Genomic DNA, 22649 nt, shown 5'->3' on the forward strand with positions numbered 1-22649 from the left:
TCTCCAGGCGAGAATACTGGAGTGGGTTGCCTTTTCCTTCTACAAGGGATCTTCCTGACCCAGGGATTGAACCCGCATCTCCTGCATTGATTGGCAGGCAGATTCTTACCACTGTGCCACCTGGGAAGCCCTCGGGGGAGAGACAGCAGAGTTTTAAAAGCTGTCTTGGAAGAACACTGTCTCTATGTGTCTTCGGATGAGGGGGGAATTTCTATAGGAAAGGACAGAACCTTGAAGAAGAAGGCTCAGGGTCCTCTTTGGATTATAAGGGATCTCCTAGGATGGCTGCACATACACTTTGCCTCCTGCAGGGCTGAGTTCATCCTGAGGGAGAACAAGGCATCTCTAGGGGACACTTTAGCACCCATGGCTTTGCTAAAAGCTGTGCACAAAGACCTCCTGGCATCCTTTTTTTCTGTGTTTGCTCTCAGGTCTCCTTCTAAAACTTCTCCTGTTTTTCCAGTAGTAAAATTTGGTTCTCTGCACAGTCTTGATTCTTTGTCACTGACTTTGAATAAATATGTCATTTCTCATCTGTCAAGCTGGTTAAAGTTGTCCTGGAAAATACTGCCTTTTGTTTAGGGATAGAGACAGAGTAAAAGAGTCAAAATATAACTCAAGATGATGTCTAGCTCTATTAACTCATTCTTATCCCCAGATTTGGAGTAACTCTCTCAAGGACAGCTCTTTAATACATTCAATGTGTGTGATTTCTGAGACTAAACACCAAGTTTGTTTACCAGAAGCACTGAGGGGAAATACAGCATTCCCATATCTACCAGAAACATAATAAAATTTTAAAATGAAATACAGGTTGCACACCCATCTTAAAAAAGGCCAAAGTACCCTCTAAATCAATGGCTGTTCATCTCTGTGCTTATTTATGAGTTCCCAAGTCAGACACCAGTTTCTCAATGATTCTATATATTTTTGAATACTGTTCTTGGCTCAAATTTCATAATCCAAGGACATCAAGAAGTCACAGTTATATTTATCAGTATAAAACAACAAAGTCCAGATGGAATAGACTGTTATCAACTCATTGTCACACCTGTCTCCGACTCAGTGTCCTCACCATGGCGAGGCTCAGAATGAAGATGTGCTTAATCACCACTGTGATTTTCTGGGTTCTCTAAAAAGCAAATTTTAAAGGAAAGGAAAGAAAGGGAAAAGAAAGAAAGAGGGAAGGAGGAAAGAAAAGGAGGGAAAGAAAGAAGGAAAAACAGGAAAGAAACAGTGAGAGAGAGAGAAGGTGAGGGGAAAAAAAAAAGAAAGGTCCAGAAAACCCACCCATTTTAGGAAAAAGAATCAGAAGAGATGTCAACTTGCTTTTTCTTTCAACTAGGTTATTATGTCTAATAGCATATAATTGCACCATGATCAAATAAGTTTTAATAGATAATACATTACCTGAATTTTTGTTTTAAGAATATCTTAATACTTATTAGATAGGAACTGATATTCCTATTAAAGAGGAAACTTTACTTGGGCAAACACTTTGAAATGGCCCTAGAAGTAGATAGAATATGTGAGCCTGAACAGTGGCGAGAATCCAGATAACAGAGTACAAGGTAACTGCCCTGCAAGAGGTAAGAATCATAATCTTGAGGGTGGAACATCCCTGAGAAGAAGGGAGACAGGAGAAAGGAAACAGGGAAGTCAGGAAATGGTGCCAGGCACCTGTGCTTACTAAAATTGACAGAACAACCCCCCACACACACCCTCCCCCCCCCACCCCCACCCCCACACTCTTTCCACACTGTGACACTGTGGTATGGAACAGAAACCATGTGTATGGAAATAAAGACTAGAGACAGAATTAACTGTATGAACTAAACTTCCTCCAGACCTGCAGAAATCCTGATAAGTGCTTTGGCAGCCATGGAATGGCATGTGGTGGGAGAAATGGGATCCTGCTAATCTTATCTTGATGTCAGGAAGTTGGACATCACCAGTCAACTGCTGAGTTACATGGCTATGACCAGCCTTTTACTGTTACAGGGGATTACCCTCAACACCAGCTGCCCAAGTCATTACAGCTATCTTTGAATTTTGCTGCCTTTAAAACAGTTAAAAAAACAAAACAGATTCAAGTAATTATTCTCCAAGAGAACATCTTACCGTCTTTCCTTTTGGAGTACCACCTCACCTGGGAATCAGCCAAATTAATTGTCAATGTCTTGCACAAAAATTTCTCTTGGTTACAGAGACAAAGCAGTCTATATCCTGTAGATAATTTCAGGCTATACTTTAACAAATAATGAAGAAGGCTAATTTCTGCTTTGGCCCCTTCTCACCTCTACTTTAAATGCAATCTTCCTATTTGGGGAGTAACATCCTCTCCGTTCTCCAGAAGGACTCATTAATGCCTAACACAGTGCCAGGCACAGAGTGAGTAACCTTGATTAATTAAATTATAAAATCACTTAGCACAAATAATTATGTGAGGCAGTTAGGAAAATACTATAAAAACATTTTATTATTATCATTACTTTCATCGCTATAAGAGAAATAAACTACTTTGTCAGTGGAATAACATATTTATTTACCTCTTGACCAATTTTCCCTGCTCGTATTGAAATAGCTACAGAAAGGATAATGGCACCACATAGCTGCAGAAAAAAGGAAAAAAAAAAGTTAGAGTGTGCCTAAGATAAACTAAAACTCTAATTCCATACAACCCTAGCCATCTGCTTACAATGGTTATCATTAATTCTACCATTATAACCTAAAAGACATAAATGAGGAATATTCATGTATAGATAATTGCTTGAATGTTCCACTGTAGTTGGAAAGTTTGATAAGAATAATCTGTTTCCCATTCACAGTCATTCATAGGTCTAGGACAAGAAGTCATCTTCACTATGGAGGACAGGAGAGATGGTTTTCCATATTTCAACTCTGTTTTTGCTAGATTTAAGCATGCAAAGGGCTTCCAGGTGGTGCAGTGGTAAAAAATCCACCTGCCAACGCAGGAGACACAAGAGACCTGGGTTCGATCCCTGGATTGGGAAGATCCCCTGGAGTAAGAAATGGTAACCTGCTCCAGTATTCTTGCCTGGAAAATTCCATGGACAGAGGAGACTCGTGGGCTAGAGTCCATGGGGTCACAGAGAGTCAGACACGACTGAGCACACACATGCACACTCACACAACATACAAAAGTAATGTCCATAACAGTTTTAAGAAAAAATATCCTTATCAGGCCTCTGGGCTTGTCTCTCAGAAGCTGTCTTAAACCTAAAAGGAAGGGTGTAACTGATAATCACCAAACATTCCTACAAGATTCAAGTCAGATACATGTTCTACAGGCAATAGTAGAACATTTGACAAAATTTGTAATTAAACAACAATGGTTTACAACACTTTTTGTGCCCAAACAAACTCTTTAAAATAAGCTCTTTTAGGTAGTAAAGCTTACCCAGAGAAGAGGAACGATGAGGAACAGTATCTAAAGTCTTAAGTTCCTGTAAGGACTGTACCAGATTATTTAATTTGGACCAAGGCCAACACATAAAATGTGAAACACATTTTACTTTAGTGTAAGAAAAAACCTTGTCTTTTAGGTTTGGGTTTTTTGTTTTGTTTGTTTATGATATAAATGTTGTAGCCTTAAAAAAAATCAAAGATCTATTATTAGACAGAGATGCTGAGAACAAGCCTGGTAACCGACAGACACAGCAGTAGACCTTAGAGGAGTTTCCAGACTATTCTGGCCTCATGGTGCTCTGACAGAGAAATATCTGAGTCCTCCAAACCCCGTGACCTGGTGGCATCCTTGCTTTCATGCATGCTTGGGCTGTATGCTCCAAACCCCCAAAGAGCTGTTTCACTGAGTGGCTTCTCATTACATTTGGTGTGGAAGCAGACTCAGGGCTTTGTGAAAGCAATAGTAAGTGCAATGAGTGGCTAAACCTATGCTCCCTAATAGATCTCAGAAACCATCTAAATTCAAACACTTCATTTCAATAAAGAAACTGGAATCTCCCAAGAGATAACTGTCACATGGCGAAAATCCAGCACCACTCCAAATTTAGCCCTGCCCTTACTTCAACCCGACACACACAACGGAAAACCAAAGCTTTCTACCAGAGAACTCCTAGCCAAAGCACCAAATAACCTATATAATTTAGTAATCTTATGGGTGTGCACATACACACTGTAAAACACAAAACATTGAAAAAAACAGACTTTAGAGTCTGAAAACCCTTCTTACTTCTTTTTCTTCTTTCTGCTAAATCCTAATTTCATTTGCAGATGGAGATCAATGCCCATTTTAGCGGTTCTTGTTAATAAATAAATCTGTAAGAATTTATGTCAAATGATAATGAGACCCTCTGGGATTTTTAGTAATTTTATAACAGTTGGATTTTTATTTGTTATTTCAATTTGTTGACTGACATTTTTCTTTCTTTCTCTTTTTCTCCCTTTCACAGGTAGATTTAGATTAATTGTCTTAATAGTCACTCTGACTTTCAGCTTTAACTGAAAATAACATTAATTATATGAATAGTTATTATGATTATATTTACTTGACTTTTTAATGAAATTATGCATGAGACAATTTTAAGAAATGCATAATTTATTAATTAAATTAATTAAATAACTTTTATATCAAGAATAATCAATCTAGAGTCATGATTGATACTAATTTGTTTTATCCCAATTGTTGTAACACTGACCTTCATAATGGTTCTTGGAGCCCTTTCTCCAGTTTGACTTTTAGCATTCACTCTTGATCTTTTTATAATGTCTTAAATAATTTGGAGTATTAATTTAAAAATAAGCATCCAGGTCTGTCCTCCTCTCTGTTGTTAAGGTTGTAAAAGGAAATGAAGTGATATATTGGGCCCCCAGGTCCCCACAGTGGATACTGCGGAACTTACTAGGCCTTCTTCATCCACTTCACCCTCCTTTCTGGTTTCTCTTTGAAGAAAGTCATTTTTGTTGCCACTCAGCTCTCCTGAGACATCTTTCTTTCTATGAAATTAGGATGCAGTTGGTCTGAACCAGCATTCTACGTAATTAGGTAATTGACACTTGCTTATGAGTATGCTATGGACTGAGTTATGTGGCCCCTAACTTTCTATGTTGAAACCCTAATCCCCAACATGACTATATTTGGGGTATGTACCCAAAGTGGAGTGAGCACCTCCCTCTAGCCCCACAGATTCCTTGTTCCAGGAGGTTGGAAAAGGATAAGAGTAGGGCTAAAATACTATCACATAAGATTCCAGTATTTTTAAATTAAAAAGCAATTTGATTGTTGGAACTGGAAAAATAGCATTAATTGAATTATTGTGTGTCAGTCCTTAGTCACAAGCTTCCATAAAGTAGATTAGTTAAGCTTCACCATTGATCCTACCACATAAAATTACCATCATTGAACAAGTGCAGAGACTGAGGCAAAGAAAAGTCAAGGAACAAAGGTCTTTACAACTGTTGCTCTTACACAAGATATCTCATCTATAGATTGTAGGTCCCACCACTATGCTGATGGGAAGAACAAGCCCTTTTCAGGGAAGTTAGAAATATCTAACTGAAATCCATAACATCAGAAAGACTTCATTATCAGGAAAACAGGTCACAAAAGCAATGTAGATTCAGGATTTGCATCTCAGTCTATTAGTTTCTTCAAAATCCACTTTCTTTCCATTCTTCTAATTTATGCTAAAAGAATTTGCCTTATCATAGTTTTTGCCATCTTATTTCTTCTTCTGTTTCAAAATCCAACATTGGAATTTACTTCTCACTATGCAGAATGGTTTCATATTGCTATCTCATAAAACTCTCTATACAATGATGGCTGAAATACCTGTTTCTTAAATATTTATTCAGCATTATTCTGAGTTCCTTGTATGTATGAACCCACCTAAACTTCACAACAGCCCATAAAGTTAAAACTATTACTAGTCCCATTTTATAGATAAGGAACTGTAAAGCTCAGAGAGGTTAACCAATTTCCCCAGAGTCACACAACTGGTGATGAAAAAACTGAGGTTCAACTCTTGACCTCTGGGCTCCAGGACTTTTGTCATTGTTATAGTCCCAAGCTAACTGCATAGTGGTAGGAAACCATTATATTTACAAAGTTCACACATTTTCGTCATGGTCAAGTTTTAACTTGGGGGACTTCATCAATCAGAATGAAATATAATCGCGCCTTATTTTTCAGGGATCTCATCTCATAGTTATGTCTACTCTGCTTTGTTGTTGTTTAGTTACTAGTCATGACTGACTCTTTGAGATCCCATGGCCTATAGCCCACCAGGCTCCTCTGTCTATGGGATTTCCCAGGCAAGAATACTGGAGTGGGTTACCATTTCCTTTTCCAGGGGATCTTCCCAACACAAGGATCAAACCTGCACCTCCTGCATTGGCAGGCAGATTCTTTACCACTGAGCCACCAAAAGCCCCTACTCTGCTTTAACTGTTTTAACTGCTCTCAGCACATCCAATCTAGAGGCCCAGGTACCATATAAAATGCAACGATGACATTGAAATGTTGGTTTCTGAACTCTCTCAATTCCTGACATTCTTCTGCTCTTTTCAAAACTTTTCATGTATCAACTTCCTTCAGCTGTTAACACATTTGGTTTTATAACCTGGCTCCTCCTTCTCACCTTCCCCCATTTGGGTTTAGTAAAGTTACTTCACTCTGCTTTCTTTCATGAAAAGCCGGCCTTTACACAATCTCTGCCTCTGGCAATGATTTCACCGTATCCGTGTGCTACAGGCCTCGTGTTCCATGCTTGTTGTCATTATCATTGTTTAGTCACTAAGTCGTGTCCAACTCTTTTGTGACCTTGTGGACTGCAACCTGCCAGGTTTCTTCAGCACCAGACCCCTAAGATACTCCAAGCATCCAAAACACTCCTAAACCAGACTTATCTAAGAGGACCATAAGAAAATGTGGGTAGTTTATCTGTTTCAACACAATAGGAGAAATAGGTTTTATACCTATCATTTACCTATTCTCTACTATACCTCTCATTCACTCTAATTTGCATCAAACTCTAGCATGAGTGATTAAAAATGATTTTTAGTTTCACTTATTTTTCTTCAATTGCTTATTCTAACCAATAGAAATGACTGCCCACTTATGTGACATGTCTCAAGTTCTCTCACAAAAGAAAGTGGTATGTTAGCTTAAATGACCATATGCATATGTTGGAGCTATTTCAACATCTGGCCCTGCTTTACAAAGGCTTAGCTTCTCGAAAGTTACAGCAGAAAGAATGCATTTGAAAACACAAGGTCATGGATATCTACAAGAAAACCACATCAGTGGGACTGTAAAATATTTGCTTAAGTAAACATTAGAAATGTGACAAATTGCTAATTTCCTATGAAGGATTGTAAAACTCCAGCTGAGAACTCTGGGTTGGGAGTACAGGGAAGAATAGAATAGGAATAGTTCCCTAACCTCACAGACTCCTCCTGCTTTAACTTTTGAATGAAAATATTGATGTCACCTGTTGGCTGAGAAGTTATTATCAGCCTTTATGACTGTTGGGAAGATCCCCTGGAGAAGGGAAAGTCTACCCACTCCAGTATTCTGGCCTGAAGAACTCAACGGACTACAGTCCATGGGGTCGCAAAGAGTCGGGCATGACTGAGCGACTTTCACTTGCATTTTTCATGACAATTGCTCTTACTCAAGATACCTAAAGATTGTAAATCCCACCACTATGCTGAAGGGAAGAACAAGGCCTTTTGAGGGAAGTTAGAAACATCTAACTGAAATCCATACCATCAGAAAGACTTGATTATCAGGAAAGCAGAGATAGAGGTAAACATAAAATAATCTCAGCTTCCCAGGAAAGCAGTGACAGTGTTCGGGTACAGCATGTGCAGATGTCTACAGCTCACCTTGTACGCTCATTGTAAATTTATAATCCCGAAACTGTAACATACCTGTTTCCTAGACTGTCCTTTTCATTTCAGTTTAAAATTCAGATCTCTTTCAAATTCCTGATAAGCAATTTAATGAAACACTGACCTCTTGTGTATTTACACTAGTCATCAAAATTTTGTATGCTGTTTTTATACAACAGGGATATATTTTGACTATTTTATAATTTTGAGGACTGTTACTAGTTTGAAGACTCTGAGACATGTTATTAAAATAGAAGTATATTTATTAGCATATTTCTATTTCAGTTTGTTTAAATGGCTGGTATATATTGTGTATCATAAAAAGACAATGGTTGCAGCTTTTTAAAAACAGGTATCAGGACTTCTTGGAGAAATAGCCGATTCCAGGGCTGGGATAGGAAACAAGAAAGTGAGCCTGGAACATCTTATTATCCTAAATAGTGAAGAAGTTATCAAAGTTATTAGGGCCATGTAAAAAGAACTCAGGAGCCAAACTGAAGATGCTCCCATTGCCAAAAATGGAATAAATTACACATCAGTGAGGATAAGAATGGTGATAGTATTATTTTTTAAGGATATTTTAAAAACTACTTGCTTATTACTGCTGTATGATAACAGAAAATTAACTCATCATTTTGAAATCTGTTGAGTAAAGAGTAAAAACATTTATGCTTCTTTCTTAAAATATAAAAACTGGCACTAATGTTAACCAATCAGTAAATGCTAAATCTCTCCTTGTTGAAAGTATTCCAGCTAATAAATGAAGGGAATGATAAATATAGGATATCACCGCTCTGAGACGCTTAATGAACTGACAGGTTTAGGTTCTTAAGCACCAATAGCTACTAACATCACAAAAAGAGAGATGGTCAGAGAGTATATACCTTTTGATGAAAGAACAAAATATCACTTATAAATTAGTTATCCCCTATATACTGCAAATAATAACCTGAATCTTATTAAATTGCCAAATGCAACTACTAAGTTAGAGATAATATAGAAAACAAGGGAACACATTAAACTATCCATGGATCAGTTCAGTTCAGTTCTGTCGCTCAGTCGTGTCCGACTCTTTGCGACCCCATGAATCCCAGCACACCAGGCCTCCCTGTCCATCACAAACTCCCGGAGTTCACTCAGACTCATGTCCATCGAGTCAGTGATGCCATCCAGCCATCTCATCCTCTGTTGTCCCCTTCTCCTCCTGCCCCCAATCCCTTCCAGCATCAGAGTCTTTTCCAAAGAGTCAACTCTTCGCATGAGGTGGCCAATGTACTGGAGTTTCAGCTTTAGCATCATTCCTTCCAAAGAAATCCCAGGGCTGATCTCCTTCAGAATGGACTGGTTGGATCTCCTTGCAGTCCAAGGGACTCTCAAGAGTCTTCTCCAACACCACAGTTCAAAACCATCAATTCTTCGGCGCTCAGCCTTCTGCACAGTCCAACTCTCACATCCATACATGACCACAGGAAAACCATAGCCTTGACTAGACGGACCTTTGTTGGCAAGGTAATATCTCTGCTTTTGAATATGCTATCTGGCTTGGTCATAGCTTTCCTTCCAAGGAGTAAGCGTCTTTTAATTTCATGGCTGCAGTCACCATCTGCAGTGATTTTGGAGCCCAAAAAAATAAAGTCTGACACTGTTTCCCCATCTATTTCCCATGAAGTGATGGGACCGGATGCCATGATCTTCGTTTTCTGGGTGTTGAGCTTTAAGCCAACTTTTTCACTGTCCACTTTCACTTTCATCAAGAGGCTTTTTAGTTACCATGGACTATGATATGCAAACAGAAAAATCCAGATCATGGAAAATATATGACAAACCAAACGTGCAACTATATGAAGTTTCTGGGGGAGGAGTGGGGAGATGAACCTAGATGGAGAACCTAAAGATGAAAACTGACATAAAAGATATATAAACACATCACAGTGTTTGGACTTTGTTTGTATTCAGATTCAAAGAGGAACATTTGTGAGGCAACTGGAAATTTGAATCTTGAATAGATACTTGATAAGCAATTTAAAAATTGTCATTAGTTTAGTGTGATGGTTGCATTGTTTAAAAAGAGAATTCTTTATCTTTTAGAGATATACATTAAAGTATTTACAGATGAAATGGTATATCCAGGATTTGCTTCAAAATAATATGCAGGGTGGGGGAAGGTATATGAGAATATCAATACGGAAAGACTGGCCATGGTTTCATGGCTCTTGGGCTTGGCTGATGGGATTGATTACCCTTTTATATTTTGTGAATGTTTGAGATTCTCCATAATAAAAACTTAAAAGCAAAGCCAACCAAAGCACATAGGCATTTCTTTGTTTATATTCTACTCTCAGTGTTTAATCAATTTTAAATATTTCAAAGGGGAGAAATTGATCAGAACAAACTTCTAAAATCTGGCATTGTATTCATGTGCCTCATTCTCTCTTGCATATTCTCTCTTATTTACTTTACCAATATATCACTTGTACTCATTAGGACTACTGACATTGAAAGTCTTTCTGGGCAGTAAGACGGTATACATCTACTTAAGTTTGATTAATATTATTATTTTAATAGGAAATAGAAATTTACCAACATGTAGATACCAGCTGCCTATTTGCCAGGTGGAAAAAAAAAAAAACAGAACTTTCTTCTGCTTATACTGTATAAGTCATTTTTCAATATAGTACACAAAATAATTTTTTCATTTAAGCATTTTGAGCTATTCCTACTGACTTACTTTTAAACAATCTTTAATGGCACCACTTATATTACAAATGACAACATCAATTTTCCAACATCCCAATCGATATCTCATTTTTCCATTTTTCAGTGTTAGATGCTGTTTATCAATCTGTTATTTCTTATGTCAGTAGACTTTCAAGAGAAATGTAAGAGTTGGGTAAAACACAAACTTTATTGATTAAAAGATGAGGTGATAATACATCAAAATACGAGCTTTAAATTTCTGATTCAAAAGTAGTGGCTTAGCTTAATCTTTCCATGATTAAATAATTTTATTGTTTCTCTCTCAAGTTTAGAATGACCATTGTTTCTTCTTTGGACCTTTGAAAATAAATGATCCTCTTCTGATGTCTTTACACTTGACCATTCATCTGTTTCAAACCCAGGTGTAAAGATTAGAATTATGGAATTGGGCTCCAGGTGGAATCAGATCAGATTTTTCAGAGTCCTTAAACTAAGGAAAACTATGTGATATACAACTAAGAACTGTCCTTTAGTTAAGGGATATTTTTTCCTCTGTGATTGTTTTATAACAATACCAAAATATTTATGAAATGCCTATCCCCACAGAACCTGAGGTGCACTTTTTGGGGTCGTTGTCTCATTTTCAATACTGAAATAACCAAAGAAAGAACAAACACGTTCTAACAAGTCAATGGAAAATATATTCTCCTCCTCCTCCTTTTTCTCTAGTGCAGTCTGTTCTCATTTATGCTATTTGTATCAAGATCCCCTTTCTTGCATAAAATTGATAATTACAAGAAAAACACTTACCCAGAACACAAAGTTGAAGATAAACATAGAACATTTTATACAGACGTTTACACCTGCCATGTTGCGAAAGGATCAGGAATCCTGATACTGTGAGTTTAACTGTTCCTTCTAGGATTGTTCTGTGATGGCTCTGGAGTAATTTGCCTGCAGAGATTTCTGCATTCACACCTTCAGAGCAAAAATAGAAAGCAAAGAAGTGGAGGGGGGAGAGTGATAATCTGGTTATTAAAGTGGATAAAAAAATTAACCTACACATTTAAATATCACAAGGACTATCTCTAGGCAGGTGTGTTCTTTTGCTTGCCATGGCTCCTGGGGTATTGGGTCAGAATATTTATGATCCTTTCTCCAAAACTGCCTCCCCTAAAGTAACTACTAGGTTAAGGGAGAGGGGCTGGAGCAGGGAGAGAAGGGCATAGCCGTAATACAACGTTGTTGGATTCAGATAACACAAACTGACTTGCCCTGCTTCTACTTCTACTACAGGGAAATAAGATTGTTTTGCCCTAAGATAAAGGGACATTGTGTGTCACCTCATTTTTGCACTGCCTTTTCTCAAGAGTACAAAATTTGTTCTCGATGCAACAAAATGCATTTAGAAATCTGCAAAGTCTTCAGGCTTAGCTACAGCAATCATTTATCCTTAACCCCAGAAGAGTGAGAACAACCATTACCTAGACCTGCCTTCCAAAGCTTCGAAATTTAATTCAAAACAATCCCATGAAGCTGCCTTAAATGCATTGCAGCTAAGGGAAGTGGGGAGGGAGAAGCTGCCCTGTCCATCCTAAGACTGTTCAGCTTTTTAATTTTTTTTTCTTTGTGAAGTAAAAGGGGAAAAGTTCTCAAGAGTTACTCTCTGACTGTCACTACTGCGGTCATTTTCCAACATGTAGCCATTCTGATAGCTCAGTTGGTTTTAAAGGTGGGCACTGTACTTCTCTTCCTCTGAAAAACTGTATCTAACAACGCTTCTCTCCACTGACTCTGTTTCTGTATACCCTGGTCCTCTTGAACAGAAAATTGAGAATAAGAAGGTAGTCATAGTTCAGTGATCATAGATTGTACAGTTTGTTTCCAGTACTAATAAAAGGCAGCTGTCACAGGTAAAGGCAAAATTGCCTGCCCTAATCAGGGAGGTGTAGACTGCTTTTGTGTAAACAGTTTGGGTCATGCTAATTTCCACATCCTGCTTCTAAAGGGGAGTTCCTTTTCCCCCCAGTCGAAGAACTCTATACTTCAAAAGATTGTTGGGGAAAATTATTCTTTTAAATCTTTGTGAAGTTCTATACACTAAATAAGCATGGACTTCTTAAAAATTTGATGAGTTAAAAGAATATTTTTCTAATTTTTCAATGACATACAAAGATGACTTTGAAAAATCCCATTCCCTAAATATTAAATTTTTAATGTAATAGTGGCAATAATATTTGGAGTTAAGGCCAAATTTAGGGTTACTTAAAAAATAATGAGGGCTTCCCAGGTCTTCCAGTAATAAAGAATCTTCCTGCCAATGCAGGAGATACAAAAGATGTGGGTTCAATCCCTGGGTTGGGGAGATCCCCTGGAGGAGGAAATAGCAACCCACTTCAGTATTTTTGCCTGAGAAATCCCATGGACAGAGGAGCCTGGCGGGCTATGGTACATGAGGTTGCACAGAGTAGAACACGACTGAGTGACTGAGCACACACACACAAAAATACAGGCTTAACATTTGAATAATCACAAAATTATTGGTGTCCTGAGCAGTTTCCTCCTAGAAAATAAAAATAATTTCACAAACTTCTACTGAGATATTAATGTATACAGAACTATCCATGGCTGAAAGAGAGATGCTGACTGAATGAAAAACAAATGGATTTATAGTCCTAGAAATGATTATCGATCATTTAGAGGTAAAATCAAAAGAAATGTATAGATTTAAAATGCTGTTTTGTTGACAAGAATGTACTGAGAGTACCTATCAAACTTAAGTTTGAAATAGATTTTTCTGTAGATACTGAATCTCCTTTAATATGTATATGTATATATAGTCTTTGATTAAATTATTATTGAACCCTGAAACAAAAAGAAAATTTATGTGTTTTTACAGGAAAATTATTCTGTGTAATAGAATCCTCAGTCCAATACAAAATCTATATGAAATATCTCACTGTTTCTGTCTTAGTAAATTTTATAATCACCAACATTTGCCCAGGCCAAATGCTACACAGTCATTTTGTATTTCTCTCTTTTGCCTCATATCCAAGCATTCCCCATGGTCTGTTGAGCTCCTAAATTGCCTTCAAACCTGTTTCTTACTTCTCATCCTTTGACACTGTCATTCAACTCTTTATCATCTCTTACATGAGACATTTTAATAAAATCATAATTTGTTTTCCTACCAGTCTCATCCCTCTCCTATCTGTCTTACCATGCCAGAATTTTCTCTCTTGTCTTTCCATAATTCCCTCTGTAAAATACTTATTGCCATATACTTCCCCTGATTAAAAACCATTCTAAGGACGGCTTCCTATTACCTACAGGATAAATTTCAGACTTCACAGAAGGGGACTTAAAACATCTCCCAGAACTTTCTCCTGCTCCTCTCTCCCTAGGTAACCTCCACTCTTAGACTCCATAACCTCAGAATTATTTCACAGGCCTAGAATATACCTGGGGATTTTATGCCTCTGTGCATGTTGCTCCTTCTGCCTGGAATATTCTTTCCTACCTCCTCTACTTGGTGAGGGCTTCCCTGATGGCTCAGATAGTAAAGAATCTGCCTGCAATGCAGGAGATTCATGTTGGATCCCTGGATCAGGAAGATGCCCTGGAGGAGGCATGGCAACCCACTGCAGTATCCTTGCCTGGAGAATCCCCATGGACAGAGGAGAATAGTGGGCTACAGTCCATGGTGTCACAAAAGAGTCAGACATGACTGAAGCAACAGCATGCAGCACACCCTACTTGGTGAGTTATTGCAACCACCTCTTGGTGCTCAGCTCAAATGGCATTTCACCTGTGGAAACCTGTTCTTCTTTACCCACTGCCCCTACTCTGGGAAGACCTCCTTGCTTCTCAGTTGTTATGCCACTAAAATTTGAACAAATTTTTAGTCTAAAATCACTGTCCTTTATAACATTGATTTTTATGCATGAAAGGCCAAGATCCTGACTTATTTATTTATCTCTATGCCCACAGCAACTAGCATGGAAAACAAAGGGATGTGCAATTACAGCCAAGACTTCTAGAAAGTTCAACTGAGACTCCTTCATAAATTTCAAAGGAACTACCAAGATGTTTCCTCTCCCCACCATAAAAGTCAATTACCAAGTAAATTATTTCCTTTGTTTCAGGACTTGTCAGCATCTTAACTTGCTAATGTTCAAGTAGGTGATAAAGTGTGTGTGTGTGTGGTGGGGGTAGGTGGGTGTGTCGGGGTGTCTGTGGGTTTGCTCAGTTGCTCAGTTGTGTCCCACTCTTTTCAACCCCCTTCTCTGTCCATGGGATTTCCCAGGTAAGAAATTGGAGCGGGTTGCCATTCTCTTCTCCAGGGGATCTTCCCAACCCAGGGATTGAACTCTTAGTCTCCATCATCTACTGCACTGGCAGGTGGGTTCTTTACCACTAAGCCACCTGGGAAGCTCCACAAAGTATATACATAGCAATTCCCAAATTAATGTGACCTCAGAACATATTTTTGAAAGACATATACATGGATCTATGTAGAAACAATGATCTAGACAAATCCTCACATGAGAAAAGGGAATCTCAGGTAGACTGAGTACCCCAAGCTCACAAAACTGGCAGAGCTCTTTCTAGAAATGAGGTCTCATGATGATCATATCAGTATTCTGTCCACTTGCATAAACCATCTCTTGGGTTACATAGAGTGATTATGAGTTAGTTAGCACCTTAGACCTGGAGAAATTGTCATATAACATAGTTAACAGTGACAAACAGCAGGTGCAGGAGGGGCGTGGAGAGTGTCACTAGTAACTCTTAGACCCAGTGAAAGCCCAGGTCTGAAAGGAGAAACAATGAAGAGTGGGATATCACAGGAAATGACAGCTGTAGAGCAGAAGGAAAAGTCTCAGTAAATTTAGATAAAGTTTTCCTAATGCTCTAATCATGTCAAGTATTATCTCATACAGTGACTGCATAGAGTAAAGCAGGATGAGGATTGAAATCTGAATAATCATGAAGTCTCTCCACAAAGCAGTTGTATTAACCTAGGTTTTCATACCAGTATGGGAACCCTGGCACAGAAAAAAGAAAGATTCCCTGTGTTCAAAACAGAGGAAAGGGCATGAATAGAACAGTCAGATACCCTATACAGCATTTCCTCTAGGTCATCAAGCAAATTAGGCCTACATTTGGGGTGTAAACCAGAAAACAGACATTGATAAGAGGTCCATAATTTTATCACTATGTTTCCTCTACAACATATGCCTAATAATTCATTCAACCAATGTTTTGAATGTCTTCTATGTCCCATGCATGATACTAGGAGCTGGAAGCACTGCAGCTTACTAAAAAAGATAAAAATCCCTCCCTTCATGGAAGATTATATAGATATATGTGTGTATATATAGATACACATATACACACATATATGTATATAATCTAGTATTATATATATAATATATATTAGTATATATATTCATATATATATATATATATACTAACTAGATATTTTGAGTAACCAGATATTTTGGTAACAATAGTTTAAAAAGGAAGTTTTTTCCTCATTACTATGTGAACAAAAACAAATGCTCTTTGTTATTATTTTTTAAAAATAAATTAACATATTCAGATAACTTACTATTTAGTAGACTATTCTTTCAGCAAATATCTATTGAATATCCACTATATCCTGGGGGTATGGCACGGAATAATACAAAAATGCTCAGATCTCTTGAATTTTACACAACCAGAGAGGAAGACAACTTATTGTTTCTATTCTTGCTTCAAAAATCTAGTTAACCAATACATCTGTCAGTGGAAAGTGTGAAAGCGTTAGTTGCTCGGTCATATCTGATTCTTTGGGACTCCATGGACTGTAACCCCAGGCTCCTCTGTCCATGGGATTTTCCAGGCAAAAATACTGGAGCGGGTTGCCATTTCCTACTCCAGAGAATCTTTGCTACTCAGTGATCGAACCTGGGTTTCCTGCATTGCTGGCAGATTCTTTACCATCTGAGCTACCAGGGAAGCGCCTGTCAGTGGAGTGGCTACTGAAAAACCAAACCACGTGTTTTAGAGAAAATATTACATTTTTTTTCATCTTTTATATAGCCTCCCATTATCACCATCACTCTATACTAGAAGGCCATTTTTGGCATTTTGAGTATTCAGTTCATTTTTCAAAGGCTGATAACAGTAGCAAGAAAACGATGCTGCATTTTCTCTTCCTTATGACTGTGCTCAGGTGCGAACGTGCCAGTGCATGAGGGGATGAGGTCATGCATTCTAAAAGGAGTGAAGAGAAAGTTTGGGTACTCTTTAGCACTTCGTTTATAAAACTTTTTTCTTATTTTTGGAAAATCGAGGTTGCTCGTTTATGGGTTTTACGATCCGTTTTATAGGAGCAGAAGCTTGGCTCTTGTCCTCCGATCCGATTCCAGCATTCTAGAGACCAACATTCCTCTTATGCTTTCATCTGAACACAATGCTCTGTGCTTCCTATCCTGTGTGCTTATGGAGCCTGGCTTATAAAAACATTCTGCATATTCTCACCAGGAACAAGAAGCATCTGGTATGAGAATGATCCCTCTTCTCCTTTGTAGGACATTTTGAAACCACCATATCTACTTTCAGTATTAGTTCTAGCTCAAAAAAAAAAAAAAAAATGTGAGTGAATGTCAATGTGAAGTAGCAATATGGTTTATGAAGAATGGGTACTAATATTCTTCCTCTTTTATGAGTATTTTTATTCTAAAATATTCTGGATTTTCACCTGGACATAAAGTTAATAACCAATAAAGGTCACATAAAGAAAATATGAAAGTATGTACTAGAATACAGACTTTGGATCACCAAAATCTATCGTGTTTTTAAGATTGAAGCAAAATGGTATGGTAATTAAAAATCTGTTTTTTGACCATGATGGATTAGAGATACCTAAGAAATATAGATACCTCCAATCCTCTTATTCACAGAGGATGAGATGATTGGATAGCATCACCAACTCAATGGACATGAGTTTGGGCAAACTCCAGGAGACAGTGAAGGACAGGGAAGCCTGGCGTACTGCAGTCCATGGGGTCGTGGACATGACTTAGCAACTGAACAACAACAGTGAATTCTTATTAGTCCTCACTGTAGTGTTTATATTCCTTTTATATTTGTAAAAATTACAGCACATTGAGAAAAAGGCCAGCTACTGCGTGGGCTTGGGGTCTGGTCCTTGGCCTGGCAGCTCCCTAAATTCAGCTTTGCCAGCCTTTCCTTCGGAGAAGGCAATGACATCCCACTCCAGTACTTTTGCCTGGAAAATCCCATGGATGGAAGAGCCTGGTGGGCTGCAGTCCATGGGGTCGCTAGAGTGGGACACGACTGAGCGACTTCACTTTCACTTTTCACTTTCATGCATTGGAGAAGGAAATGGCAACCCACTCCAGTGTTCTTGACTGGAGAATCCCAGGAACAGGGAAGCCTGGTGGGCTGCCGTCTCTGGGGTCACACAGAGTCGGACATGACTGAAGCGACTTAGCAGCAGCAGCAGCAGCAGCCTTTCCTTAAGTGATCTGCTTCTTAGAACAGATTCCCTTTAAATTATCTCACAGGAGCCAGAATGTCAATTTTTTAGTTTATCATAAGAAATAGCCCCCATCAAGCCATCTAGCAAGAGATACGGGATGATCATAAAATCCTCTCCCATAAAGAAACAGACTTACAGATATAGAGAACAAACTGGTAGTTACCAGTGGGGAGAGGGAAGGGAGAGGGGCAGTATATGGGTAGGGGATTAAGTAAAAACTATCATACATAAAATAAATAAGCTACAAGGATATATATACAGCATAAAAATTATAGCCAATAGTTTATAATAACTATAAATGAAATATGACTTTTAAAAATTGTGAATTGCTATATTCTACACCTTAAACATATAATATTGTACATCAACTATTGTTTGCTGTTTAGTTGGTAAGTCACGTCTGCCTCTTCTGTGATGCCATGGACTGTAACCTGCCAGGCTCCTCTGTCCATGGGATTTCCCAGGCAAGAATACTGGGGTGGGTTGCCATTTCCTTCAGAAAGCAACAGAGAAGCCAGAGCACACACAGGGGTTTTCATGGTGGAAGGAGGGAACAGTAAATTCAGTAAAGGAGGAAGTAGACATATTGCCAAGATTTGGTTGGCTGATGGTGAGTCTAGAACCATCCCGGGAATCCAAAAACTAAATCCACCAAAAGACACTCTTCTTCCACAATATGACAGTAATGCACCACTGTATTCTTTCTCCTCCAGGTGGCTTGCCCTGTACTCTCTTCAGTTCATGCCCTGTCTTGTGATCAGTCTATCCCTAGATAAGAATACATCAAAATTGACTAGGTATCCATTTACCAAACTGCCTTCTCAGGTCACACTAGTGGTAAAGAACCCACTTGCCAATGTAGGAGACATGAGACTTGGTTTTGATCCCTGGATGGAAAAGATCCCCTGGAGGAGAAAATGGCAACCCACTACAGTATTCTTCCCTGGAGAATCACATGGACATAGGAGCCTGGTAGGCTAAAATCCATAGGGTAGCAAAAAGTTGGATATGACTGAAGCAAATTAGCACTCACTCACTCAATTACAATTCAGTCCTGCTTCCAAGATCGCCTTTTCATTGCATTTTAGATATTTCAAAAATTCTTCATTTAAACATGACTGCTTTCTTGTTCCATTTATATAGATTTTACTAGCTGATTTCTCAGAGGTCAATCTTATTCTTCTCTCCAAACTGGGATGTGGGCCCTTGTATGGATGACACTCAAGAAGAGAATGAAGAATGCAAAACACAGCTGTGTAATCACCAGCCCAGGATCACTGGATACTCCATTTTTGTGCTGAATATTTGCTTGGTTGTTTGCTTTTTAAATGTACAGTTTAAATGCCAACGTACTTTCCCATGAGTTCTTCCTGAATCAGCCTTTGTGTGGACAGTTCACAGGTACACATTAGCTGCCAGTATAATTAGGCTCTTGGGGTATCAGGGGTTAAGAGGTAGGGAAGTTACTGGAGGCCACCAACACAGAATTTAAAAAGAAAGATATATATATCATAGGGTAGGGATAAAAAAAAAAAAAGAATAGGCTGTCTGATACAAGCATATTTAATGTTTGTATCAGACACAAGATTCTCAAACTAAAGGAGCCAAGAAAATGTGACACAGGCTCTTTGCGACCCAATGGTCTGTAGCCTACCAGGCTCCTCAGTCTATGGGATTTTCCAGGCAAGAATACTGGAGTGGGTTGCCATTTCCTTCTCCAGGGGATCTTCCTGACCCAGGGATCAAACCCGGGTCTCCAGCATTGTAGGCAGACACTTTACCCTCTGAGCCACCAGAGAAGCCCTCTTCCATGACTAGTCAGAAATAAACACAGGCATTTTACCTCATTAGGATCTCACAAGTGACTAATTCCAAATTAGAAATGTTTATTCAACCTCACATAGTGGAATAAATTGCATGTCTATTCTGCTTCCCAGAAGACAATACATAACAGGAAATAATTATAAGAAGTCATTTATCAGGGAATCTCAAACTTCCATTTCACATCTTTGTAAGAGGCAACAGCATATATCCCTTATAAGCTCAGGTAGAAAAGAACTCAGACTCTGGTTTGAATTTTTTTTAATCATGGAGAGTCCTATTTAGATTTTCCTTGTACACTTGGAAAGCCTTTCTTAAAGTAAGAAGGCAAACAAAATAAATATCCCAGGAATTCTATGACCTAACACCTAGAAACAAGAGGGCCTGGCTACGTTTTCCTTACTCTTGGCCCGTATGAATGGATCACCCTAATTTCAATCCATATCAAATAAAAGTACACTATTCAAATGCAATCTTTAATGATACAATAACCAAATGAAATTTTTCCAGAAATGAGCATGGAATACGCCATTTCTCCTAGAAATCTCCTCTAGCTCCTTTTTTCATTTATACTCAGCCTGTACTGTGTCCTTCCTTGAACTTCCAAGTAATTCTCTTATGTATTAACAACGTGATTGATTCAAAAAATACTTTAGTCATAGGCCAACCATGTGAGGAGGTCAAAACTTTTTAAAATAAGCTATTCTTGGGGTCATGTAAGTGCCTGTGGGTAAAACAAAATCAAGGGATTGTTTCACTTTACGTGAAGTCATCATGCTTGTGCTCAGTCTCTAAGTCGTGTCTGATTTTCTGTAGCCCGCTGGGCGCCTCTGTCCATGGATTTCCCCAGGCAAGAATACTGGAGTGGATAACCATTCCCTTCTCCATGGAATCTTCCTGACCTAGGGGTCAAACCTGCATCTCCTGCATTGGCAGGCAGATTTTTATCACTGAGCCACCAGGGAAGCCCTACATGGAGTCATATTGACTCCTAATTCTACCTACATTAATCATTAAACTTCCAGAAAATACTCCAAAGGAAAAGGTACTGATTGTTTTTAATTGTGGAAAGGACCCAAACCTTCTCTGCATTTTCTTCTTGAAGCTTTAGCGAGCCAGAGAATTACTGTAAGTGTTCTGCTCTCTTTCCTCTTCACTCTTCATGCTTTCTTGGATACACAAGTGCGAAGAGGTATTGTTAAGCCAAAAATCCAGGCCTAGCTAAGGCCCATCTGAAAGGAATGTGCAAATCTGGGAACATATTCCAGTATTTCTAGCTACCAGTACAGGACCTGATGTATATGCAGTATCAGCCAGAAATATCAAGTTTCTCAAGAACCACTGAGTCTCAGCCAATCCCCTAAAGAGCTTTCAGGAAATAGTTCATAAAGCACTTCTCTGTGCAGTAAAAGATTATGTCACCCCCAGGCTTTGAACCCTCTAATGGATCCCATCACAGCTAAGATGAAATCCAAAGCCACACAAGATGGGCCCTTGGCTGCCTCGCTGACCCCATTTCCTCCTCCCCTTCTCCCTCGCTCAGGCTGCTCCAGCCACAGTGGACTCCCTGCTGGTCCTTGGACTTGCCAAATGTGCTCCCAACTGGGTGCCTTCCCATTTCCTCTCCCCTCTGGGGAATCCTCTTCATCTGCAGAGTGAGATGGCTCATCCTCTCTACTCATTGGATTACATATTTCTCTGTCCGATTGAAATTTTCCTTTCTGGAATGGAAACTTCAGAATATTGGGAACATTTTCTGTATGTATTGTTTATTACCTGTCCCTGGGGCTCAGGATACAGTTCAGTTCAGTTCAGTCTCTCAGTGGTATCCGACTCTTTGCAACCCCATGGACTGCAGCACACCAGGCTTCACTGTAATCACCAACTCCCGAAGCTTGCTCAAACTCATGTCCATTGAGTCGGTGATGCCATCCAATCATCTCATCCTCTGTGGTCCCCTTCTCCTCCCACCTTCAATCTTTTCCAGCATTAGAGTCTTTCCAAACGAGTCAGTTCTTCACATAGGGCTTCCCTTTTGGCTTAGCTAGTAAAGAATCCGCCTGCAGTGTGGGAGACCTGGGTTCAATCCCTGGTCTAGAAAGATCCCCTGGAGAAGGGAAAGGCTACCCACTCTGGTATTCTGGCTTGGAGAATTCCATGCACAGTATAGTTCATGGGATCACAAAGAGTTGGACACGACTGAGTGACTTTCACTTTCAGAATGTTGTAGGTGTTCAGTAAATATTTATTGAGTGAATGACTAAATAGTAAGTTACCTGAACACATTAACTTATTTTTTAATAATAACAAAGAGCTATTCACCATTACCTTCTTATTGCTTAGCACAGTGACTGGAGCATTTTAATACCCATATGTGCCAGGATACAACACTGCAAAAGGAAAATGAGGCTGCTCTTATGAACCTTGTATTCCACCAACTTGTGGCTGCAAACAAACACACAAATACACCCAGGGATCAAACCAGTGTTTCCTGCATAGGCAGGAGGATTCTTTATGGCTGAACCACCAAAGAAGTCCCCTTTAAAGAGGTAGTTAAGGTAAAATGGGGTCACTAAATTGGACTTTAATCCAATATGATTAATGTCCTTGTAAGAACAGGAAATTAGGACACATACATGGAGGAAAGACCACATGAAGATGCAAAGAGAAGACCACCTACCAGCCAAGGAGAGAAGCCTCA

At 38.9% G+C, this 22649-nt stretch overlaps 1 protein-coding gene across 1 annotated transcript in view; it reads right to left on the bottom strand.

The window, feature by feature from the left end:
- TSPAN8 (tetraspanin 8) overlaps window positions 1-22649 on the bottom strand; it is a 66083-nt gene that overhangs the window by 23226 nt on the left and 20208 nt on the right. The window contains exons 2-3 of the mRNA XM_061415509.1: window positions 11386-11553; window positions 2550-2612 (exon numbers count right to left, since the gene is read on the bottom strand). Coding sequence (XP_061271493.1) covers window positions 2550-2612; window positions 11386-11445 — 123 coding nt within the window. The 5' untranslated portion in view covers window positions 11446-11553. The remainder of the gene's footprint in view (window positions 1-2549; window positions 2613-11385; window positions 11554-22649) is intronic.

Source organism: Bos javanicus, chromosome 5 (genome assembly GCF_032452875.1).
Source record: "Bos javanicus breed banteng chromosome 5, ARS-OSU_banteng_1.0, whole genome shotgun sequence".
Classification (NCBI taxonomy): domain Eukaryota; kingdom Metazoa; phylum Chordata; class Mammalia; order Artiodactyla; family Bovidae; genus Bos; species Bos javanicus.